Genomic DNA, 26,594 nt, shown 5'->3' with positions numbered 1-26,594 from the left:
TTTGTGCTGTTGCTGCCATAAATGCAATTAGTAACAAGTTTTTCCCACCATGGAAAATGTGGTTTGGGCAACCAGCCGTGTACCCTGTAGATATCTTTTCAGACGCAGAGATCTTTCTTGCTTTTTTGTGTCCTTTAATTGAATTAAATTTGTATCAAGTCAAACCCTTTTTTGTGTGTATCTCTGACCTATAGACCAGAATAAACAATGTCTATCCAGACCACACAAAAACACACACACAAATACTCAGTTACTCGTATCTGCCACAACTTGTGTATACAAATATTTGTAAAACGTGTTCATCATCCTGTTGACAAGGTCGTTTACAGAATAAATTCACTAAGCAAAATGTTTTTATTGGATTTAACTTTTGCATTTATGCCAAACGCATGAAGCGTCCACCGTCCGTCTGTCTGTCTGTCTATAGGTGTGTTTATTGTTTGCTTGATATATTGTTGTTTATTTTTGTTTGTGTATCTAAAGGATAGGCTACAGACACAAAATACAGTTGTTGAATTAGATAGTTTGTTTGACTTAATGGCTTTATTAAGGTTTATTTATATGGAGTTTTGATATACAGGATATAAAGGGGCAGGAGCTCACACACTCTTATATAATTATGTTAGAAGTCATCAAATTTATAGGCCAATTAGTTCTTGTTTGTTAAGAGTATTCGTTGCCTCTGTAAGTTTGGATTTTACAAGGTGTTTTATGTGTGGAGTTCATTGTCGGCGAGTTCTGTTATGAGAGTAGAAGATTTAAAAATATTTCATATTTTCTACAAATTTTATATTTTACATAAATTGTGTCTTTCATATTTCGATAGACTATTAAGTTTAATGAATTTTTAAATTTTTTTATTAAATACTTTTATGTTTAAATTGAATATGATTTCATTATATTTATATTTAAAACCGAATATGTTTCTGTTTTCTTTGCGAGTATTAATTATAATGAATTAATTATAATAATATTTTGTTCCAGCTGAATGAATAGTAAGGAACAGTAATTGAACATTGGTTGGGTATAATATCTTTATACAGATTGTTGGATAACTAAATGGAATATCTATAGGTAGTTTCTATCTATGTACCCAAACATAACTACACAGCATCCCAAACACACACACATTAGTCCCAATCCCTAGTCCCTTGTTCTGGTCATAATTCAAATAAAAAAAAAACCACTTGCTCCACCATCCACCCGTCTGCACTCTCCATCTCCATCACCAGTTTCATCTTTTGGACCAAGTTAATAAAATATAAATAAGCATAAATCACGCACGAACAGAGGCCAACACACAGGGAACGGAACATGATTAACAAGGTCATTTAACGGCACTTGTTTTTTCCATGGCCAACACACACCCACCCAACCACTCCCACCACTAAAAGTAGGCGTGTGTTCACAGCCATACGAGAACATTAGGCCATGGCCCAAAGGCTTAACCACAAAACAAAATAAATGCCTGCCAACCATATGTATGGAAAATTCGATTATTGTGTTAAGCGTTGAAGCAGCCGTCCCGCCCCAGTGAACCCCCAAAAAGAATAGAAATAGAGAGAAAAAAAGAGAGAAAGAGATTAGATATATATATATTATGCTCTGGGGAGACATTTGATAATAACTTGCGGCTTGAGGCGGATGTTTGTCTATAATCAGCATAAGTTAGACAACTTTCGGATTGTTTTAGTTGTTTTTCCAACAGAAGCTAAAATATATACCAGCTAGGCGGGAGGGTAGCTGTCTGGTGTTTTGTGGGCAGAACCATCCATCTCTGAGAGTTGCAGACAGGCAACATATACATTTATTTTGCGGGCTGGCGAGGGCGAGGCCTGAGTCCTGACACAGCAAAACATTAATCATTCGTCTGCGGTTGCCCCCTTTTTTTCGGAGGGTTAAAACAAGTCAATTTCTGGTTGGGAATATTGGTACACAACAGATTTTGGTTAAGCAAATTATTGCCAACAAAAAAGGCAATACAATAATCAACATTAAATGGTTGGAACCGTAAAAGAAATTAAATACGCTTTCTGCTGGGATGAATGCTGGAACTGGAACCTCTGGAATATCTTTGTCTCTGATTTTTCATTGAAAAAACAATGAAGAACTGAAAGCAGCTCCAGAAGTTAAGTAGGAAAAGTAAGAAAGAAAGTTTCTAAGCAGCATTAAATGATGACTTTGTCATTCGTTTGGCCATTTTGCAGGCGACAAAGTCAATTGTTCATGGATTTTGTGCTGCCAAATGTCACTGCAGCTGTCACATGCCACATTGCCAGTCTCTCTAGCACTTCAGTCTTTCAGTCGTTTTTGTGGCCTGAAAATGCATTGACAAGCGCATTTCTCAGCTCAGAGATTTTCCCTCCAGCATTGCCTCAAAATGTTTGTTGGCAGCTCTCAACTTTTTTGTTTGGTTTTTGGGAGAACTGGCAGCAGTGGATTTTTGCACACCCCGCTGAGTGGTGGCGTTGCCTGCTGCTTGTGTGGCAAATAAAAAATTATGTTGCATGCCACATGGCGCGTCTAATGTGTTGGCATCTACTGCAGGCGAGAGAGAGATACTTACTCGTAAATTTAATTTTGGGAACAATCAAAAGTTAAGAGAAACATAATACAACGAATTTTGGATGATCTTATGGTGTAGAGAGAGCGCGCTGAGAGCTTAACAAATATAAAAGTAAGCCCAAAATAAATAGAAAATGATTTGTATAATTTTTTTGAAATACCAGGAAAATTTCTTACAATCTCTGTAAGCCAATTTCATCTTTTTGAAACCACAAATTCTAATAGAAATCATAGAATTTGCTGCAAGAATCTCCCAAATTTATTGAGCTATCTATAAAAAAATTGTTCTCTTTTTCTACTCTTCCCTGTGGAAACCTTCTCACAAATACCATCACATAGCTCATTATACCCGGCTTATTTACGTTAAAACAAAAAGGCCTACAATTTACGACCTGTTTCTGTCTGCTGGGCACACGCTTCTCACCTGATCTTTATATCTGCCAGCCTGCCACACACATGCCATACATTGTGCCACGCGATTAGATGCAAACAAAAAAAAATTTAATACATCAACAAAATACAAAATTTATTAAGCATAAGGCATAAAAATGTGTGTGTGTGAAAATAGAAGTTTATTAAGTTGTGCGCCGAAATGTAGGCAATGGAAATTTTTTAAGGGAAAAGGAGAGAAGAGAAACAAAAGAACAGCGGAACTTGGAATGCCAAAGAGGTAGGAGGAGAGTGGTAGGGGTACAGTGGGAAGTGGGCAAGGGAGTGTGAGATTGGGCATGGATGAGGCAGACTGAGCTGCGGAATCAGTGGGGGTGGGACTGGTGGTAGTGGAGTTCTCGGCGAAAAGTAAAGCCTTCTCCACTGCCTTTAGCTGAGCAAATAAAAACATCGTTTTGCCATTTTTCATTTCAAGCGCCGCAGCACACACACAGACACACACACAGAAGAAGCCTCATACACACACACACACTTACAAATGTAAATGGTGAAAAGTGAAAGCAGTTAAAACAAACAAAAATCAAACATGGGATAAGCGACGGCAAATATATCGTGTGTGTGTGTGTGTGTGTTTGCCCTGGCAAGTGCAGGAGTGTGGGAGAGCTATGCATGTATGTGTGTGTGAGCACTAGTGTGCATTCATTTGTGGGGCAGGTCGGACAACGGCTTGTTGCACTTGTTGCAAATCGCCTTTACCCACAAAACGCTGGGCGTAAAAATGTTTCCAGCAAATAAACTTCCCACTTGGAACAGTAACGGAGAGAGAGAGGAGTAGAGATAGTATAGAGAGTAGACAGAGTGAGTTCTAGGAGGCATGAGGTAGATTGTGTTGCCCCTAACTGCCGCCTGGCGCCGCTCGCGCTCTTCATGCACCCCCCCACCCCCACAGCAAATGAATTAACAAATTAAAAGCGTAACAAATTGGCTAAAGGCATAAAATGGGGCGGCGGATTGGGGGTAGAAGTTGGTTGCGCTGCACCATGTTGCATGCTCAATAGGATGATGCTGCAAGTGGAAGTGGCAGGCAGTGGTAGCACTGGGGTAGCAAGGGAGTAGTGCTTTAAGTTGATTTTAATTAAATTAGAAACGAGCGCAGCCAGCGACAGGCAACACATGACAGTGTTATGGAGATGTGAATGGCAGCAAATTGAAGGGTACTCGCTGCAACAGCGAGAAGGAGTGGGTGAGTGGAAGAGGGAGAGGGCGAGAGGACACAGGTGTTCCATTACGACTGATGAAGGACTTGGAATCTAGGATATTTCCTATGACATGTGGGGGGTAAACAAAAAGAACCCAGAAGCGGTGATAGCGGTGATCAATGATGACTCTCCTTCCGATTTTATTTATGTTCTTAAAACTATAACTCTTTAAGAAAATCCTTTAGAAGTTAAAATTAATTTCCATATTCAATATTGTATTTAAATAAAATAGTTTATGTTCTTAAAATTATTTTCTAAACAGAAAATTCAGTAATTTGTTAGTATTTGGATGGTTATATTTCTAGGGAGGCAAACCACCCAACGAGATTAAATATTCCCCACAAAATACGACGAAAATCAGAAAGCTGAGCCCACAAATCGGTAATCAATTCCACATCTGCCTTTTATTCCTATTTTTCCATATTCCTCTCTGGTTATATTTACCCTCCCAAATAATTTCCCGGCCTTTTAATCCAATTTTGTTCACAGTGTAACTCTCTTTAGTTAGGCTTAACTTCCACAGATTCTTATGTAAACTGATACTAATTGTCCCTGCGGTTTCCATTTCCACCCCAGTTAATGGTTTTCCCTAATTTCCAGCCCCCAAAAAACAAACAAAAACAACACCCAAAAGTCTCTGGCCCAAGTGCTGGACAAATTTGACTTTAGTTGCCACTGCAACACTTGCACTTGCACTCAACACTTCATCAGAGGCACATCAATGAGCCATACCGCCCCCCAACCCCCCGATACAAATCTGCCAGTCTGTCAATGTGCCCCAGTGCCCTGTAAAATTGCAGGCCGCCAAAAATTGACTACACCAAGAACCCGGCCGGCCGAACGGCACTCAACGATGTCCAACGGGGCCATGGAAAATTGCAATGCTGGGCCCAAAGCGCTCGACGAATTGCCCGAATTGCCGGTTATCCTTCAGGGCCCTCTGTTAGCCTGACAGAGGGACTGCCTCACTGGGTATCCGCGTCTGCGTCCACATCCGGCATCCCGCATCCGGCTGATGTGCAAATCAAATAACAAATGATTGTCTCTGCCAAACTGAAAAGGCGACTCCTGTGACTGGGAGCGAGGCATCGAAGCGACTCCTGTGACTGGCAAAAGCATCGAAGCGCCTCCTTTTGTGACTGTGATTAAGGCTGTGTGGCTTGACAGCTGGATAGCCTGGACTCCGCATGGATTAATCCCTCAACCAAAATGAATATTTCCTATATTTTCACTAGCTGTATTTTCCTTTCTTTTTTCGGGGACAATCAAAACAGTTTGTATTTTCGCTTTTGTCAAGCACAAATTCAATCAAAAGCTAAGCTTAAATATAGATTGAATTTTGCAGGTGGTGCTTGTGTGTGTCTGAGAGATAAGCATGGATTTTCTTTTCTAATTGTTCAAAACTTTAAGCTTTAGGGAAAATTCGACTCAAAAATATCTGCAGCATTCTCTCTGGCACACTCTGGGATGTGGCTCATGAAATTCACCAACCAAACAAAAGAGCTCTAAGCCGAACCAAAATAAAAAAATACTTCTTCAACCATACACAGTCATGCAAACGTATGTATGTATATTCTGTATACATATGTATGTATATAAAAACTGAAAGATAAAAATGCAATAAAATGCCGTCGGCGTCTGGGCCAAGTTACAAATGTTCCCGTTGTGTATTGTAATCACTCAGTTGACTTCCCTTCTACTCTGGAATTCCTCCTTTTTCCCGTGGCAACCGAATGGTGGCTGCATTTATCTGGAGGTCTGGTCTGGTCTTGGTGGCGGGGACGGGCAAGGGTTTTACGCCTGTGGTTGGGCCCCAGACATTCGCGCAAGACTACAAATTGCGGGAGGTGGTGCCTGACCATGAAAATGATTGTGGCAAGAGGAGGGGTTTTTTTTTTTTGGCACGTAAGAGAAAAAACAGGCTTTAGAATGTAATCATTTTATGAAATTTATATAGACTTCGCTGAGTACAAAAACCTGAGAGTAGGAAGGTAACTTTAGAATATGCAAAATAAAATCAACACAATACTATTTTAAAATTACAATACCATCCACCAATTCTAAAACCCTGCAATGTCGCTTAAAATTATTTTTTTTAATATTTAACAATTTACCATTATTTTATTAGATGTTCCTTTATTGTTAAAATATTTATCCAACTGGCAAGAGAAACTGTTCTCTTAATTCAATAAGTAAATAAGTAAAAGGTAAATTATGAAGACAAAAAAGAAGGTTCTCGCTATACATGGTTCTTCCTTTCTCTATAAGGAATAAGGATACTTGATTTCCTTGAGATTTTCTATTAAATTTGCTAAAATTCAAAATTACAGGATCAGCTTTCGTACCCAACTTTCGTACCCAATTATATGCAAAATCAACCACAGTACAATCATACCTACAATTTTAAAATAAATCCTAACAAATGAAAACCATTCATTAAATTTTAGGAATTGTCTTTACAATTTCTACTGTATTTGTTTCTGTCTCTCGTTTCTCTATTTGTTTGCAAAAATTTAAAGTTTAATATTTCAATTTCCCATTTAGCTATCTTGCTGTCTTCCTCTCTCTTTGTTTTCTCTTTCATTCAATTTTCAGACTGTTGCAATCTATGCAAAATTGCTCTATGCTGTCCTTCTTCGCTGGAACATTGTCCAAAGCTTAGATTTGCTTTCGCTTTCTGTTACGCTTTCTATTACGTTTTCCCCACTTTCACAATCGTCCATTCATTTCGCTTTTTGTTACGCCAGAAACTTTTGTTTTATTTTAATTTTTGTTCTTTCGCCTGCAACCAAAAATCACGAGTAAATGTCTTACACAAGTTGGAATTTAAGTTGAAAACTTTTCTAATTAAAATTAAATAGAAACTTCGTTTCAGTCGCCCCAGTGAAGTTTTTGATTATTATTTGGATTTTTTATTTTATTTTTTTTTTTTTCATTCATTCATACAATATACTTATTCCGCTGCATTCTTTCAGATTTTCATCCATCCCCCCACTTAAAACTGTCATCGAGATCGTGCTAGGGTTGAGGGTTAAAAACGAAGAAAGTTCTCTGGAAAAAAAAATCAGAAAGGAAAGTTGTGTTGACGTTTAGTTTGAGGTCTGTGAAGGTCAGAAGGTTCTTTGGGGATAAACGGAAAATGTTGAAAACTTGTGTAGGGAAAAACTGTTGGGGGAAAACTGCAGTTCTTGGTCGAAAGTTGTGAAAAAAAGTCTCGCCGCTAAGGGGGAAAATAGACAAGACTCAAAGTGGACCTCTCATTAGTATGAATGCTTTAGCATACTTCTTTGTGTGTGAGTGTGTGTGTGTGTGTGATGATGATGAGCGTCTTAAGAAAGTTATTTAAAGCTTAGCAAGTTAATTTAATTTATTTTATTTACTCATGGAATGGTGCAATATAATTTTTTTTTTTTACCTTGTGACGGCATAAGAAAGTAGCTAGAGGTAAATGACAGTGTTGGAAAACAAAACATCTGAGTCTTTGATAAAGAGATTTAAGCTACATTTTAAAGTTTTCTTATTTCTTTTCTTTTCTTTATGTGTAACCGTCCCGACACTTTTGAAGGCTCTAATGAAATGTTGGAATGACTAACGCCAGAGCAAGCCGTGGCTCTTCTTTAGTGTTGCATAGTGGCCTTGAAAACAAAAAAAAAACAAAAAACTGATCCCCTCTCATATTTTTATCCTCATTACATTCATTAATAATGCTAATTTTCATTTGATTTAATAAAAATCCATGCGCTCTCACAGCCATTAATAAATGTTGACTTCCGTTTGGGCTCAAGACACCATCAGCATTCGCACCCCCTCAGGACTCTTTACTGAAGGCCCTTGAATAAATTTCCATTTTCCACACAGAGATTTTTGTGCGCCTACAATTTACATAATTTATTAACGAGAGTTTGAGCGTCAACTTCCGCTAAGGGAAAGCTCAGCGGTGAGGTGGCGGGGGGGACAGGGCCCTGTCTGTGGGCGAAGCGGCGGCAGTGGCGGTGGCGGCGTCGTGAGAGATCCCATGCATAATTAAACACGTAATTAACCATTATTATTAACGTCTGATTCAAGCTCTGGAATCCTGGGCCCATTGGCCAGCGCGCCGCCGGACCTAATGAGTTTCGCAGAAGAATACTTGGGGAAAAAGTTTTCCAGCAGAGGCAGAGGCAGTGGCAGAGGCTTTTCTGCTGTTGGGCTGTTGCTGTTGTTGTTGTTGTTGTGGCAATCAGACAAAAGCCGCACGCATTTTGATTTGTATCTGAAAGTGTAACTCAGACCAGAGACTGAGCAAAAGTTACGGCTGCTAATGAACATTAATTAATTAAGGTACGTCTCGAGTGGGCTTAGGGGAGTCGGGTACGTGGCAGGTAACTGTTTCTCCACCGCCCAGCTTCTCGGACTCTCTGGCCAACAGGTCAATTACTCAGATACTCTGAAGTTTAGCTCTCCTCTCAGTGTCTGACGTCTTACTGTCACGTCGAAAAGGGTTTGCCACATAATTGTTTTCGGATTGTTGGCAATAGATACTCGAATTTGAGTGTAACATTTAATTGGCCGAAAATTTACTTTAATGAACTGAAAATCTGGGCGCAAGTTGTGTATAAATTGGTAAACGAATGCCAGAAAACTGATACTTAATTTATATTACTTTTAGCAACACAAAAAATGAATACAAAATAAATAATCGATGTCTTTATTTTATTGCTAAAATATAGATATATTTCTTATATGTCCTTGTATCTAGGGGAAAATTTCTTAGGCAAAATAAAGGGTATAATAAGGGGAATAAGGGGAAATCCAATTTCTATTTATATTTCCATACATTATTTAAAATAATTCTCATTCGCTTATTCCATCGCTGTGTGCGTTTAATAAATATATCGTTTTGTTTTATAGCAAAATGACATTTTGTTTAGTTCATTATGAAGGCTAATGGCTGTGCCGTACCATTTTGCATATGATAAAAGCCCATTTGGCGGGCCATAAATTAGGCCCCAGATTTGCACGAATTTGAAACTCTGGCCAATACGACATCCCCCCCACATTCCAAAAAAATTGGCCAATAAATGGTACATTTTCATGGCTATTGGAGTAATTAAATGAGGATTTAGCAAATGTTTCGTATTCATTATTCGCATTTATTAAATGCAGTCATAATTTAGCAATCACACACCACAAAAATACGCGCATTTATTTTTATTTGTGCAACGCGTTTTACTAAATTTTGTCCTTAAATTTTCACCCATTTCCACATTCTTTATTAATTTTCTCGCACAACTTTGCCACAATTTTTCACAGCTTCTGTTCGCGCGGCCTCCCATGGCGCACATCAAAGTAAATGCCAAGGCGTCGGCGTGGACGTGCCACACCTTGTCGCCCGCTCTTTCTATCCTTCCTTCCGGTTCCGGTCGCCCCTGTTGCCCCACCATGAACTCATAATTTCCACAATTAGCGCTGCCTAGGAATTTACATTTGGCTCAAGGTACAACAACAAAAAAATGTTAATTTAAAGCAATTTGTGAGCAAATAAATCACTCTAGCGGGGGTATGCAGGGGAGAGAAAGGTATCGTCGGCGAAGGAAAATGTAGCTTTTACACGTAAATTCTAAAATATTGATGAACATTTGAATATTGCTAAGGGAAATATTATTTAATTAGAAACAAACCCATTGAAACCTAAGCAAATGCTGAAGCTCATTTTATTGAAATTCTTGAGAGAAATGAGTCAAAAAATTAACTGAAAGTCAAGTATTTTCATGCTTTCCACTAAATTAAATTGTTTTCATTTTAAATTAAGATTTAAAGCCAGTTTCCACAGGTAATTACTCTGCACACCTCGCATATAATTGAAACCAAATGTCGCTTTTCTTTTCACTGAACAAATTTAATGAAATTTTCTCTGCCACATTCCGCGTGCTGCTTCGGCTGCATACATAGTTGCATGCCTCTTTGTCATCATTGTGGGTCATAAATCACGCCACTTACTGGCTTTGCAACGCCTGAATGCCTGCCACAATTTATTTCAAAATGCGTTTGTGCTGCGGTGAAAAAAAATGTGCGCGTAATTGCAATATCACGGTGATTTTCATCTATTCTGTAAGGGTTTTCTCTTCTAGATCAATGCGCGAATGTCAACATAAATCCAAAGGAAAAAAAAGAAGCATAAAAGGAATTTTTTTCGTTGCATAACCTATTAGTCAATTTCTTGGGCCCCCCACGCCCAACTCTTTTTGGCCATTTTATGATTAACACTGGGCAAACATGCAAAGCTCGTTGTAACATTTCTGCTGTCATTAGGAGGGGCGGGAGAGGGAGGCCTCTCAGGCATTTTGCTCCTCCAGGAAATCCTGTCAGGAGGAGCTCTCTTACAGGCCTTCCCGGTCTGCCTGTCTAACGAACATTTGTCATTTTCTGCCACTGACAAGCAAACCTCTAGTCTCCCCCCATCGCCATTGCCTGAACATTGGCAAATAGTTGGCCGAGAGCCGCCACCTTTTTGGCGCTCGTTATGGCTCCTCGTTTCGCTGTAGGTGTGAAATTATAAATTGTAGAGAATTTATGAGCCTATTTCGCTGTGTTACCACTATCGCGCAGGTGGTTATTGCTTCTGCCTACTGCCTGTGACTATGACTATGACTGTGCCTGTGGCTGTCCCTCTTTGGGGTAAGATTAATCGCAGCTTTCGTTGGAGGCAGCTTCTAATGGTTAGCATATTTTGTATTGGTAGCAATTTTTTTTCTAGGAATAAATAAACGCAAATACACATCAAAATACTTCAAAAATTAATTTAACGAAAATTCAATTCCACAAATTTCTATGGAAACCTATTAGAAATGATTTCGTTCTACTGGCGACGAATTTTTCTCGGAAAAATAATACTTTTCGTGTTCCTCTTGGTCGTGGGCTTCTATTTGATGCTTTTGAGGCTTACCGAACTACCGTTAATGCGAGGCACCTTCCGAGATGCCAATCGTTTCGAGCGGCCTCGCTTTCGTTTGCAGCAGAATGGAAATTATTGGATCGTGCACGACTACATAGTGGCACGGAGCTCGGAGCTGCACGGCAATCAAAGTGTGACATTGACCAGCCATGGCAGATACGATGACCTCAAGGATCTCGAGTGGTTGATGCTGCGCTGGCGCGCACCCATCAGTCTGGCCGTCTTTGTGGATGAGGATGACTTTGAGCCCACTTTGTACAGTTTTAATCACATAAAGTATTGCACGATTTATGGCCAGAGCTTCACGAAATGGGTATCCGTGCAACTGATCCTTGAAAATCAACATCTAACGGATGAGGTGCGCCGCATGGAACCGCATCGAGCACGCGGCTTTAAATGCCTTTCACAATCGGAAATGGATGCCAAATTTATGCCATCCATTGATAACAATGGCAGGTGCAAGTATCCCATGAATTTGCTCAAGAATGTGGCACGTCAAAATGCCCGCACATATTTTATATTTGCCCTGGAGCTCAATTTGCTGCCGACACGAAATTTTGCTAAAATTTTTCTGGAATTTGCACATGCAGCGCAGCTGCCGAACCCCCTTCGCAGGTGAGTTTTTAAGAGCGGGCTGTTAAAAGGCGTGATAAGCTAGGCAGGAAGCTCTCTTGAACGTAATCGCTTAGAGCGTGCCAGAGTGGGAGCAAAGATGGGCAGGGAGCTTAAACGCAGAGTGAAGTGAGTTAAGCTGCAGCTGACTTGAGCGAAGAGCGCGAGACGAGCATTCAGTGCGCCGCCATGAAACAAAAGCAAAGCAAGAGAGTAGCTTTGGCTTACTTACCGCTTGATCTTGTGGGTGTCCTTGTGGTAGCATTCAGAGCGCAGTCGATTTTTTTTTTTCTTTTCCAATTATTCGTATTGCGAAAGAGTTTCAGCAAATAAGCGTACTAAAGTTTATTATACATTTTTTTTTTGGTATTCCTTACCTTCCCTCTTATTTGTATTTTATGTTTTCCCCTGCAGCGTCTTTTGTGTGCCCATTTTTCCCTACAACAGCAACAGCCAACATCCCATACATCCGCCCAAATTTAAATCCGATCTAGTCGGTTATGTTGAGGCATATCTCAATGATTCCGAAACTCTGCCTGCCCTGGAGTACAACAGATTGAAAGGTCTTGAAAGTTGGCTTCACAGCACCTTCATGGCGGATGAAATGGGCGTTTATCAAGTGGAAAAATCACCCGAAAATTGTGCTGTCTATGTGAGTGCCAATTTGTATGAGCCGTTCTACGATCAGAGAGTTTTGGAATCCCCCTACACAACGGATAGCACAAGGGTAAGTCATAATCTCCAGCTAACAGGAAAAGGAGGCTTCTCTAATTCTCTCAAAATTCTCTCCACAGCTGCAAGTTCTCAGTGGCCTAGAGTTTGATTTTGTTTTAATGGATGGTGCCTTTCTACTGCATCGCCTCAACTTTAATAAATCGTCTAGGGTGAGGAGTAACCACGAGTATATGTCACCAGATCAGGTTCACATTCGCGAAATGATCATGTTGAGCGATCTGACGCTCTGGCCAAACTTTGTTTGATGTTTTTTAATTTTTTTAATTTTTAATTTTTTAATTGAATTAAAGAATATTATGCTCATAATAATTTAAAATCCAAATACTTTTATTTGTAAATAAATATAACTAACTGGCACTTAACATGCAAATTAAATGGACTTTAATGCTGAAAAATGTATTTTAACTCTTATTAACCAAAAAGTAAAAGCTTTTAAAACTTATACCTACAGTAGCATTTAAGAGAAAGATTCTTTTTATTTTTTAATATTAAAACTGTTCTCTTCTGAGTAACTCCCATAAAAAAGGTATGAAACAGTTCAAAAATTTTAAAAATATGAGCAAGGAGCATCCTTTAGTCGAGCTTTATTTGGGGTTTTATAGTCCCATAATTTTAACTGAATTTTAGATTTCATTTTGGATGTCATTTTTCATTTTTCACTCTTGCTGTCGCTTGCTTTTGCACACTTTACCGCTTCTCTTTAGCCTTTTACCACACTTTTCTCCATCTTTTCTCTTCCCACACTTTTCTCCATCTTTTGCGGCGTGCCAAAGACGTTTCATAGATAAGCACGATGCGGCTTTCCTGGTGGCAAGACCCTTTTGCTTGGCCAATCAATAAGGAACTCCCCGTAATGGAGACAACTCCTCCTAAGAGTTAATATGCAAATGGATACAAGGAACGGCTAGGCGGCATATCCATTTGCTGTGATTGCTGTAAAATAATACCGATTGAGAGATTTTGCCAGCCATGACCATGGCCAACAGAGTAACAATCTAATTACGACTGAAACCCGAGTATTATGCCACAGACAGACACACAATAAATCCAATCATTCAATGGCATCGATGGCAAAAATCCAATTTCAATTAGCAACCTAACCAAATTGTCATAATTTCGACACTGACATTGCCCAGGAAATAATCAGCAATCAGCTTTAATTATTTTTACGCGTTGCCACATTTTCTGGCTTTTAAATTGTAACCAAAAATCTGGTGAAAATTGTGGGGAAAAACTGATGGTTGAAACAGTGCAAAGTTGTGGATGAAAACTGCCTGTGGAAGAGCATCGCGTCGCGTCTGAAATTTTGTTACCCATGCTCGTATTTTCCACGCTACTTTTGTTACACTTCATAACTAATAATTTAATATTTTATGCATGACTGGAAAAATAAACAGGAATTCTGTTTTCCTGTTTGCCGGGCAGCCCTCTTTCGTATAACTTTTCCAAAAGAAAAAAGAAAAGGGAAAGAAACTGAGCAGAAAAGTTACAAAATATTAACGAAAAGGCAAAGCGCGACGAACGCATTTGGACTTAATATTTTTTTTTTTTCTTTCGTTCGCTTTTCCCTTCTTTGGCCATTTTGACGCCAAACACGTAGACAGCTTTTCCACTTTTCCCTTTTCCCATGGTTTCACCACCCCGCTCTTTTCTTTGGCTGTGCTAAAAAATCTTGTTAGGGGTACTTTCTGCTTTATTTGCATGAATCGTTTATCTCTTAAGTATATTTTGTTGTGTAAATTTTCAATGTGGCAGCCTCTGTAGCATACAAAGCATTCGCCGCGAATGTGCCACAAAGGAATACAAATATAATACCGGAATATCGGGGGCAATTAGAATGCCATTGTTTGGTTGCTTCTGAATATGCGAAAATCGCTCATGTTTGATTTCAAGGCTGATTTTGGTGGGTAAACAACATGTGTCAAGCAATGTGTGGGCGCCAAAACAGGCCTTTGAATTTATAAAATTTCCTTTTTGTGGCAGCCATAATTTACAGGTACGGAATACGAACTATGCAGAATTATAAAGGTTTCTATTATCTATTTATATTTCAATTGTTACAACAATTGGATAATTTGTACAGCCAGAAGGAGCAAATATTTTGAAGAAAATAAATGCAAAACAGCTCCCAATAGAAGCTGCTCTCAAGTGCTCTATTTTTTATAAATTTTTTAAACCCTGTTAACATCATACAACATTTTTTTAACGATGTCTTTCCTTATATACAGGGTATCTTGTGGCTCTTATCGCTCTTATCGCTCTTCTCTGACGTTCTCTTTTGTTTGCTAAGAATTCGCTAACAATTTAACAAAAATAAAAAGATTTTTTTTTTACTCCGAATTATGTGTATTTATAGCTCATTGGGTCCCCCTTCTTAGAGCTTAAACTGAATTCTATTACCATTCCACAGTAGAAATGATGACCTTAAACAAAAAAAATTCAGAAAAATTTCCAAGTGACATTTAATCTGCTTTCGGGCAACTTTTTGGCCAACTCATTGAGATGGTAAGGGAGGGGCGACACGACACACGGGTGCAGTGCGGCTTAATGAGAAATGCAAATGATGGAAGTAATGCGAAAAAAGGAAATCCCCGAGGGGCATAGGGACGGCTGAAAGATGTTGGGGTGATATTTTGCTGCACTCGTAAACAAAGTGCAGCTCAAGGATATGTGAACCCCGTGTGTCTTCACGGCTCTGCTCTGTCTGTCTCTTGGCGAATATTTAATTATTCATACGCCTCCCCCCCCTCCGACGACTGAACGCAAAGCCAGGGACAGAGAGTCGAGTCGAGTTGCGTCAGAAACAGAGACCCAAGTCGAAGACGACAGCCAAAGGGAAAAGTTTTTACCCGTTCTCCGGCTTAAAGTTGTTGTAAACAATATAAGTGGGCGTGCCCGGTATGGGCGGATGGGGAGGTGGGTGCAGCAAAAGTTAGCTGCAAGCAAAATTGGAAAGTGCATGGCAGTGCAACAAATATGAAATTTTCAACTTGTAATCAAATTAACTTTTGTGTGTGTTTTTTTTGTTGTTGTACAACAACAAAAAGTGTCAACAAATAATTGAAAATTTTTGTATCTCGGATGATTGCGGCTTCCAGCGAAAGTGAACGCTTGATATTTTGATTAAATTAATGGTAAAATAAGTTGAAAAAGAATTAGACAACGGGGGAGAAACTATTCTGTTATTGCCAAAGTTTTTAGCGTCTCTGTAAAAATTTCCTAATTATTTAAGAAAGATTATATACATACATATATATATTTAAATATTTTTGTATATTTTTGTTTATTCAAAACTTTATTACATTTTTTGCATCATTTTTTACCCAGCTATATTGCACATTTTCATTACTAATCCGCACATGATCCGCGCACCCCCCCCAGAGACGACTTTAAATTGTCAACAGCAATCGACGCTGTCGACGCTGTCGTCGTCGTTATCATCGTTGCCTTTTGTATTATCAGCTATCAGCACGTTCATCAAGCAGAGTATTTGCTGCCCCCAGTTGTCTACTTTATATACATACCTATATATATGGTACATATACTAGATATATTTAACACCCTCCCGCACGCTCCACTCGTTGGCTGCATTTTTATGTCCTTCACACATCATTCAGCAACAAATTGCTGCAGGCGAGCGAATGCTCACATAGCGGATGCTTGAAATCTATTTGAAAGACAAAAAAGAAAACGGCAACGAAGACAAACAGGAGTGAATATTAGCGTTGAGAGTAAGGACAATGGGTATACCCTTTGCAAAGCAACAGGCTGTATATATTAAAATATAAAAAAAAAGCGAAACGCAATGCTTAGGTGCGCAAAAATTACCTGCGATTTGTGCCCATCGTTGGGGGGATTACAAGCAAAATGTGTGTAAAAATATGTACAAACATGCATGCATTGGTGTAGAGTGTGTAGCAAAGCCAAAACCCACTTATTTCTGTGCATTCAAGAAGGTCAAGAATTATAGTTGTAGGTGCGAGCGAGTGGGACAGAGCTACAAGCTTCGTTGTGCTTGATAGACATGTGTGTGGAGTAGGCAAAGGTTTAAATACATATTTACATACATATGTATGTACGTATTAAGTTATTGTAGCATTCCTTATGGGACTGCATTTTTAAATTAATTTAATCTACTGCTCGCAGAATTTCCTTATGTCTGAGAAAGTCTCAATTAATTGTATACAATAAATACGAACATGATATATTATTCTTTATGCTGCTGCAATATTTTAATTTCTGAACTCCTTTTGCAATTTATTGCAGCAACCCAATATACCCTTTTGCACTTCTATGGAGCACCATGGGTATACCAAATGGTAGAAAGGAGTGTGGAATGTCAACAGGCAACAGGAAAGAAAAAAAAAACGTGTCTCTGAGAGTCGCTGGGATCCGTGACCAGGCGCTGCGTGTCCATTGGAGTCAGCACGTGCCACGAGCTTTTTATTATCATGAGCTGCAAGCCCTGGCAACTTTTTATTATCTTTTCTTATTTTTTTTGTTTGCAGCTCCCTTTTCCGGATAACTTTAACACTTTCTATCCAAAGAGACGGCGACCGGCGGAGGATATTCCTCTATCCATCTGAGAACTTTTCTACCTAATGGCGGGGAGTTTAAAGTTGTCCAAAAGGCCATATCCTGGCCTGTGATGGCCTGTGACGGTTTTAACGATCTGACCCACCGGCCGGGCAGCAGGTTCTTCATCTACATTATCGTAAAAATCAACTTTCGATATATTTGAGACTGAGTGTTATACTGGACTGTGGCCTGGCCATAAAAGGCAACTGCTTTTAACACAAATTGCCAACACGTTTGCTGCAAGTGCTGCCATGAGGCAGTAGGGAACATTAGCACAGAGAGCCGTGAGTGCGATTGAGCACTAAAATTAACGTTTATCTATAGCTATAGCTATATAAAAAAAACCAAAGCTACAATTAATTTGTTTTTAAAACAAGGCAAAAGAAAATTATCTTTAATGCATATTATCGGATTTTGCCTTTAAGCTATATTTTTCCATATTTTTCTGGTTATTTTTACTTATAAGAACAATATTTTTGACTGGTTTTTGGCATGGGCATAGCCACAAATAAATTGCAAAACAAAATTCAATTACTAAATGCAAATCCAAGGCGTCTGCCTACCTCTTTCTCTCCCTCCCTCTCTCTCTCTCGCCATCAATATGAACTGTGAACTCCAGGACCCCCAGGAACCCTTCATACATATGTGTGTCAAAAACCAAGAGAGCCAAAAGGCTTTTCCCCCCATTTTCTCCCATTTATTTAGCATATTTTATATTTTGTTTCACATTTTCGCATTTTTTCGCCGCATCGAGGGCCAAGTGTTGGGCGTGTCGTCATCTTATTTATATGTTTTAGAAATACATATATCGTATGAGCACGAGCACGAGTGTGAGTATATATACGATACATCCGAGTACTCCTTCAGATTATTGAAAAGAGTTCAAGCGGCTTTTGTAAGAAACTTGGCAACGGCTGGCGGAAATTTGTTCTTTGGCTGCGTTTTCTTTTCTTTTTTTGTTTTTATGTTTTTGGGAACAGGAAAACCCCAACAAACGGGCGCACAGAACTTTTGGCAATGCATCGAAGAGACTGTGTCCTCCCTACATAATAAATAAAACAAATATATATATATTCAATTGTATTTATACTTAATTGCAGATACATTTCCTGTTTGTATGCTCCATTTAGCTCTTGGAATAAATCATATTCGTATTTTTAATGGATTTTTGGTACTTAAATGAAACCATAAATTAAATCTAGCACAAGAAGCAGCTCATGAGCATTAAATGCAGGAAAAATAGAGAGCGGAAAATAGATAGAGAGAGAAGCAATCGCTTTACCATAATCCCAATCAACTCTTTTATTTTTTCAAAACTTTTCTTTTGCCCTCCCGCATTTCCTACCCAATTTTAACCTTCTTTTGCGTTAACTCGAGACCAACTATTGGCCAGAAACTCTCGAGCCCCCTCTCGATGCTTCAAATGCCGGCGATTCCGGCTCCATTGGTTTGTTGACCGCATATAAACAACACCCACAACACAAAACTACCAACAAACAACAGGCAACAAACACCAATGCTATTTAAAAACTTTATCCAGAGCTGTTTCCCCTGCCGCTGCTACCGCTGCTGCTGTTGCTGCTACCAAAGAAAAAAAAATTAAATGAATGTGGAAAAATTTGCAGCTTAGAGTTTGAGTTTTTCCGACAGCCACTGGCCTCAATGCGCATTTCAATTGCTTTTTGGTCTGCCCCTCAAACACTGCCTTCTTCTCTGCCACTCTTTCGCACACTCTCTCTCGCTCACTCTTTTGGGCTCTCGTTTAAAAAGTTAATCAAGTGCTAAATTAACTAAATTGCACTTAGAGCTAAACGGCAGTCGTACAAATTGTTTGCTGCTGTCTGTGCATTGTTCATTGTGATGCGGTGGCGTATGCGCAATGTGTGTGCAGGGCATATATTAAGTATACGTACGAAACGAGTAAATAAACGAGGCGGCCAAAGAAAGGCTGATGTACAAGGGAAAAAGGTATGCAGGAAAGGTTCGATCCGCCCAAAGGGCAGTCTCCCATATCAATGGAATAAAGTAGAATAAATCGAAAAAAAAATAGACAAAGATTATAGGAAAGTCCCCAGGAAAACGCTGGTCGTAGATGTGCTTTCAAAATCTACCAAAAGTTCCCTTATACATGTATATGCACAATTTTTTGCCCACTCCTAAATTTAGTATACGTCATGTACAACAATAAAATAATGAAATCAAAAGCCCAGATCCAAATCGTACCTAGTTTGAGTCTCTATAATGTCGACGTCCTGTGCGCCCATTGAATATCATTAATGCCTGAATGAATTTCCACCCCCCGTTAACACCTCCAGGAGTCAACAGAGCGTATCCTTCGAAGGACAATTGCGATAATTACTCGCTTGACCGAAGCTTCAGTCTTCGACTTGGCCTGAACAGCAGCCATAACAACAGAGCAACAACAACGTAGGCTGCGAAAAGAATAAACATCCAGCCAACCCCCCACCACAAAATACAGGCCGTTTTTCCTTGATTTTCCACCCCGCACACAGGAAAAGTTGTTTGCATTATAAGCTTGTCGAGAGAGATTGTGTGCGGCGGCACCAGCCCATTTCCCCAGCCGGAAAAGCAGCTTACAAGTTACGGACTATCTAACACAGAGAAAGACACTCGGAAGATTACCCAGCCCTTGCCACATTACCACCCAGCCAGCAAATGGCTTAGAGCGTGCTAATTATTACATAATGATTATGTTTCATTAGCCTCTCCCACTGCCACTGCCTGTGCCAGTGCCTCGACTTTTCCTCTGGGGAAAATGTGAAAACTTTCCCCATATATATTTCATGGCGATTTTCCTGGCTAGATAAAAAGAGAGTGGGAGAGAGAGAGCGCGGGGGAGCAACTTTAAACCAACATTTTTATACGCTCTCCGTGAGAAAAGTGCAACTAATAGTTGGCCAAGCGGAGGCGCCACCTCCTGCAGCATATCCTGTGACACATTTTAATACAAAACAAAAAAAACCTGTACAATTTTATGGAAACCTCACAACAATCGCGTAAAAATCAGACAGCAGACAGAGGGCAACAGAAGGAAAGATCCACAGCAGTGCAAGTAATAAGAGAATATACGATGGAGATGGAGATGAAGATGAAGCAAAGTGCAAAAGGCTCAATGCACGCAAGACACTGAGCGAAAATTTCAGCGTAAAGAGGGTAAAGCAGATGTTGGAAGGTGTTCAAAAATTACATTAGAAATCAAAGAACAAACTATGCAAAGTAAAGTCCCATTAATGGTTAATGCTGACAGCGAAGGGCCTGAGAGGGCAAGAGAGAGTCTGCTCAGCCGAGCGCAACGTACTGTTTTGGTTACTGTGAGCCCAAGAGAGCATGAGCATGAAGGAGAGTCAATAAAGCATTGCATGCGAGCATCGAAGATCGTAAATTAAAATAAGACGAAGAATTCATTGCGACTCAGTTGACCTTCAAGCCACCTTCAAGCACCCTCAAGCACCCTCAAGCACCCTCAAACACTCTCAAGCACCAACCCTGACGATCATCGCGATCATCGCTGCATGTCGATGCATGTCGCTGCCTGCCTACACACTCCTAGTCTTCGTTTCGACATCACCATTCTGCCTCATGACAAAACAAGCAAAGGACCTTGTGTAGCACATACAGTGGCACCTCGATGTGGTGTAATTGTGCAGTGAAGCTTAACTAAGCTGAACTGAAATTGTAAATAATAATTGCTGGCATTGTGGGTGGATTGGCAAATTATTTTCTTACTTCATTTCATTAAAATTCACTACAAAAATTCAAGCTAAAATTATTATTCCTTGTTATTATTATTATATTATTATTATATTATTATTAGCAACACTGTGCGACAGTCATTTTTTAGTTTTTTAGCACGAGATAAATTTTAGGTTGTGGGCCTCAGATATATCCATGCTATTACCACGAATCAAAAATCCTGTTAAAGGTACTCAAATTTTCTTGTCAACCTGTTACTTTTTATGGATATCCGCGCTGCAGGTTCTGAGTAAAAATTATGAAAATGCAAAAAGTCATCGAATTGCGGTTTTCGAATTTTTAAAAAAGATTTTGCGGGTATATTGCAAATTCTAAGTATGAGGAAGTGATCTTCTCATCACGGCCCACAACCTAAATTTTGTCTCGTGCAAAGTACATTCAAAAGTTTCTCATTTGTTGCACAGTGTTATTATTATTATTAATTCATTACATTTACTTCCTTTCTTTGTCCAATTCCTCTCAGTGCATTAACATTGAACACACAACCCAAGCACCTTCCTCCCCCGCAGCAGCTGCAAGAAATACAACCTCATGGTGCAGCACTTCGTAAGCAATTTTCGCTGTGCATTGAGCTGCAAATAAAATGCCGAGCGCTGCACATAAATGTCACTAAATGCACACTCACACATGGACACACAAACTCATACTATATACTACATATACATACTACATATACATATGTGTGTAAGGACAAGGGAGAGCGCGTGAGAAAGCATGACAAAATGGCGAACAAAAACAGGTGTCACATTGTTGTCGCCCGCTGACTGTTGCGCTGCTGCTGCTGCCGCTGCTATTTTGTGTGTTGTGTGTGTGTGTTTCCCTGTCCTGGTTTTTTATGCCATTTTAACATTTCCTAATGTATGGTGGCATATTATGGGGCCACAAAAATAACATCAGCGAAAGAGCAATAGGGAAAAAACTATTCCGAAGACAAAACTTGGCCAAGAAAAACAGAGAGAGAGCAAAAAAAAAAATAAAAATAAACTAAAGCCACAGTTATGACAGCATTACAAAGCACTTGCAACACACACACACACATACGACTGCTGGGTACGAGTATGAGTCGTATAAGAGATCTTAACTAAGTTCATCTTTGGCTTTTTTATGCCTCTAGAGTGGATGAGGATATTATTGAGCCATTTTTAAGATGACAAAGCGCAAAGGCAGAGCAAAGAAACTTGACAGCATGCTGTGTGCTGGTGTGTCTAGACAATGGGATACCCTGTAGATTACGGCGTGCAGCTTGTGTTGTTTATTTGGTTCTCTTTTGAGGTGATAACTATGAAGAGAGTGATTCAGAGAGTTGTTAAGGTGGAGCGCTCTCTAGCGGCTTCTCGATAAAATTTTAAAAGAGCATGGAGCTACTTTTAAAATTATTGCTTAAAAATCGTATACCATTGATATTTTATAGCTCCCAAGTTACCATATTCCGACTATACCTATTCATACAATTCCTACAACTTTTTCTATACAGCTGCTAATATCACAAGATTCTAAAACCTCTATCAAACCCACACACAATATACCCCTAAAATTTCAAGAAAAGTGCGCCATAAAAATTGAATTCAATCTCCAAGTGGTTCTAAAAAAAAAAAACTTTAAGACATGCTTCAGTGCAGCGAAGGCAGCTCATAAATATCTAAGACTATTCGAGGACTACTCGTACTGCTAGAACTGCAACATGGATATCCAGGGATATCAATGGGGAAAACGACTCGATAAACTTTTTGGGGTGCCGAGTGCCGAGTGCCGCCCCCAAAAGCCACTCAATTAAACCAATAAATATTCAGTGCCTCTCACAGAATTCATTTTGCACATTCTGTTGCAAAAGTCAACAAGTGGCTGGTGGGGAAAGGCGAGGAAGGGGCAGCATGGAAAGAATCCAATTTTGAGACAATAAGAATGGAACACAGGCGCATGGCCTAAAACGATGCCACACTCCACAGAGCCACACACACACACACACATGGAGGATATGCAACAGACACACACACACACACACTCAGGCATGTTCTTACAAGTACGTAATGCAATTTAAGTCAAATTTAATCAATGCGCAACATAAGCATTTCCATCTAAAGTACTCTCGACTTCCCATTTCTCTCTCTCTCTCCCGCTCTCTGTGAAAGTTTTGCTACCATGTTTCCGAAACTCGTATCGAGTGCTAGGGTATGAGATGGCTTTGAGGGATAGTGGATTGGGGTGGGATTGGTGGATTGAATGGATTGTGTAGTGGGGGTGTGCATTTGGGGAGATCCTTCAATAGAGTCAAAAGTTATGCTTGACTGCCTCCTGTGTGGTGCGGTGCGGTGCGGTGCGGTGCTATGCGGCTTCGGCTTCGGCTTTATTGTACTTGCAGCAGTAATCAAAAGTAGTTTTTGGGGCCGCAGTTCAAAATGCAGGAAACTAGAAAACCCAAAGCGGAGTGCACTGCCTCTTGAAACTTTTACCAGCAGCAAAATGTGTGTGTGTGTGTGTGTGTGTCCTTGGATGCATTTGTAGGCAGGCCCCTCCTTGCCCACTCCTAAAATGTAATTTCTAGATTGGACGCACAACAAAGCATTGTGGGAAATGTGGGGATTATTGCACGCAGCTCAATCAGAATTTTGTGAAATTCTGTAACTTCTAATGGGTGAGTGAGTGCTTTTGATTGCAGGGTGAAATTGTTGCCCACAATTCGCAAAAGGTTCAAGCCTTTGGGCAAAGCTCCAAAATTGGTAAAAAGGCTCTTAACAGCGAAAATGTTAACACAAACTCGTAAAAGCTTTCGTTGTTAACATTTAAGCTCTGTACAAGAAGAGAACGGATAGCTTTTGTGCACCACTTCGTAAAAAACATTTTGGTAACAGCAGAAGGGCTTTACTTTGCATTGCTTTGCTTTTCCTCTGGTTAATAGCAAAATTCTTTCTAAGCTCTCTAACACACCTCCGAATGATTAGTTCCTTTGCCACAATATTATTTTCTCCCCACCCTCTGCAGCCTCTTCTACATATATTTATTGTTTCAAACACCAAAACTCAAGAGGCATACCGAAAACTTTCACTGGCTTTCTTTCCTGCCCGGGGAAAAAAACTTGCTTTGGAAAATACTTCCATAACACAATTTATGCGCGTAACTGGGCGTAGTGAAAGGAAAACTGTTGAAAAAGAGAGAGAGAGAGACCAGGCAGCAAAGGGTCACAGGGGGGGACCTACCCTTGCTGCAACTTTTAAATAAATTTCTAAATACTCGAGTGGCGCCACCGCACCGCCCGCCCCGCCCCACGCCTAGAGTAGACGATCGCGCAGGTAGTGCACGTGGCACAAGTTTAAATAGCTGCAAAGCAAAATGCTCCACATTTTGGCCCAAAAGATGATGATGATGATGAGGTGGTAAGACCAGGCGGTGGTAAGGTGTCTCCCCCCAACACTTTTGACTTTTGCGGTGGCAAAGTTTTCTTCACATTTTGTTGGTTTTTTTTTTTCTGCTGGCCAAGAGTTTTCCCCGAGACACAAAGTTCGAGTTTCGGTTTTCGCCTTTGCTTGGTTGTTTGTACAAGAATTTATGTTAATAACTTTTCGTTTAAGTGTTGTGTTGTTGTTGCTGGCAAAGTTATGTTGCGTTGGCCTGATAATGGCATTGATAGCGTTGTAAATATTTGTACCGTACACAACTACGATATATATATGGGAGTTTTGACTTTTAGTCGATGCCACAGAGAACTTTTCTGCAGAGATGTCTGGGTTTCTGGGGCTCTTAATAAAGAATTTATTGCCGGTGAGACGAGAGAGAGAGCTTTATTTTTGGTAAAGTAAAAGTTAAAATGTTGCCAAAGTTGCAGCTTTTTATTGGTGGGAATTTGAAAGCTTTTTGGCGCTTGCATTTCGAGTACAATTTCACACAGAATATATATTGGCTAAAGTAATCCCCATTAAGCATTGCTTGGAGTTATATGATAGCCCCCTTCAACCCCTTAAACAATCAATTGGCTTAAACGGCGTGGGTAACTTCGTGGCCCCGAGAGCTTCATTATACACAATTTGCACTTGAACCAAATGCCTGCCAACTGAATCTGAAACGGAATCGAAATCTGGTCTGGTCTGGGTGCTGACTGCCACGCCTTCAACATACACACCCGTCTCCTGCTGGCCCGCAGTGTTGCTCCCCTTTGCTCATGGCTCTTGTTTATGGGCGGAAATTACATGGCTATCAAAACATAAGCGCCAGTTGACTCCTGTTTAGAGGCCCCTATGCCTAGGCCTATGCCTATGCAAATGTCTGCGGTCAATGTGCAATATCCCCCCCCCCCCCCCCCCCCACACACACACACACACACAGCACGCAGGGCAGGCGACACGTCCCAGATGCAAGAGCCCCCAAAACGATGACTGGCTTTTGGAGATGGTTGCGTGATTAGGTTATGGAAATGGAATTATTGGGCATTAACTGGACCTACAATTTGGCAGCCATTTAGAGCGAAAATCTGGCAGGAAGATCTCGAATTTTTTAATTTAATTTCTCCATATTTTCTCTTAGATATTTACTTTATTAATAAGTACCCCAAAGCCTCCTCCATTACGCTCTATGAACGTAAAATCACGAACCCTTGCACGCTCATTTATTGCCATCTCTGGGCAATGCCAAAGCTACAAAGCTATAGGCAGAAGTCTGTGCTGCAATCTCCATTCTATAGCGTGTGGGCAGCATTTTGCATTAATTGCTTTGCCGTGCATTGTAGACGGGGCAGACGGGGCCAGTTGGTGGGCAGTAAGGGATACCATCCAAGTGCTGTGCTGCTATGACGTTATGGTTTATGTATCCCAATCGATGTTATTACCATGCCAGAGACCAACAGGCAAGGAGGCAGCGACAGGGAGAGAGAGTGAGAACTGTGTGTGTTGATGGTCCAAGTGTGAAATGTGAAGAGCGTAAAGTATGTTTGAGTGCAGCTTATGCAAAAGGCAACACTCAGGTTAATAGATACAGAGATACAGCTACAGCTACAGCTACAATTTCATTTGGTTGCATGTATTTTCCATTTCGACACTCAATTAAATGACGCAAAATTGTAAGATAAATTGTGTCTATTAATGCAGCAAAGCGATGAACATGTTTGGGGCTTTTCTTAGGTATTTAATTCTTAATTTGTGACGAGTAAATTCCAGCTAAAGAAGCAGCAAAAGTTTTAACACAGCTACAGGGAGGAGCTCATCTCTCTCTACCGCTTTCGCTTGAAATAAATCCACCTGGCAGTATCACCACAGGGCAATCCACAGAAATAGTTCATCTTCATATAAGCTGGGGGGAGGGGGGACATTCCCCAGATATCTTTAACTTTCGCATTATTGTTGTTGCTTTTTGTTGGCACCTTTTTAATGCAAATGCAAATTGTGGCATGGCGCAAATGCGCACTTTCCATTTCACATTACGACTGCGAGTATCTGTGGCAAAAGCATAATTTTCCGTTAAGTCGCCGCTGGCTCTCACTCTCTCTGCCATAACTTGGCGGAGGGTGGGAAGGGGGGAAATGCATTACAGCACACGAAAAATTGTGCGCCACGCAAAAAGCTTGTAAACAAACACAATAAATTCGAGGCTTGGCTGCCACATTGCCACACTGCCACACGGCCACACGGCCACACGGCCACACTGCCACTATGCTGCACACACAAAACAGGTGTTAATCCTGCTCTGCTGAAGCTTTTCTTCTACTGCCACTGCTGCGAGTGCCACTGCCACCAGTGCTGCTGCTGCTACTGCTGCTTGTC

At 40.2% G+C, this 26,594-nt stretch overlaps 2 protein-coding genes across 4 annotated transcripts in view; one reads left to right on the top strand and one right to left on the bottom strand.

The window, feature by feature from the left end:
- The window catches only part of LOC111076524 (cell adhesion molecule 2), a 128,021-nt gene that overhangs the window by 85,413 nt on the left and 16,014 nt on the right, over positions 1-26,594 (bottom strand). The gene's annotated exons all lie outside the window — the stretch shown is intronic.
- Positions 10,949-12,788, top strand: LOC111077807. Of its 2 annotated transcripts, none has more exons than XM_022372226.2 (3): positions 10,949-11,763; positions 12,175-12,487; positions 12,555-12,788. In XM_022372226.2, exons 1-3 carry the CDS (start codon positions 11,042-11,044, stop codon positions 12,738-12,740), a joined length of 1,221 nt encoding a protein of 406 aa, XP_022227918.2. In that variant the 5' UTR covers positions 10,949-11,041; the 3' UTR covers positions 12,741-12,788. The 2 variants fall into 2 exon arrangements, with proteins under 2 accessions (XP_022227918.2, XP_022227919.2); XM_022372227.2 differs by lacking the exon at positions 10,949-11,763 and adding an exon at positions 11,840-11,889.

The sequence above is a fragment of the Drosophila obscura genome, unplaced genomic scaffold (assembly GCF_018151105.1).
Source record: "Drosophila obscura isolate BZ-5 IFL unplaced genomic scaffold, ASM1815110v1 contig_179, whole genome shotgun sequence".
In the NCBI taxonomy this organism is placed as follows: domain Eukaryota; kingdom Metazoa; phylum Arthropoda; class Insecta; order Diptera; family Drosophilidae; genus Drosophila; species Drosophila obscura.
The sequence above is the reverse complement of the archived record's forward strand: the minus strand, read 5'-3'. Positions and strand labels throughout refer to the sequence as shown.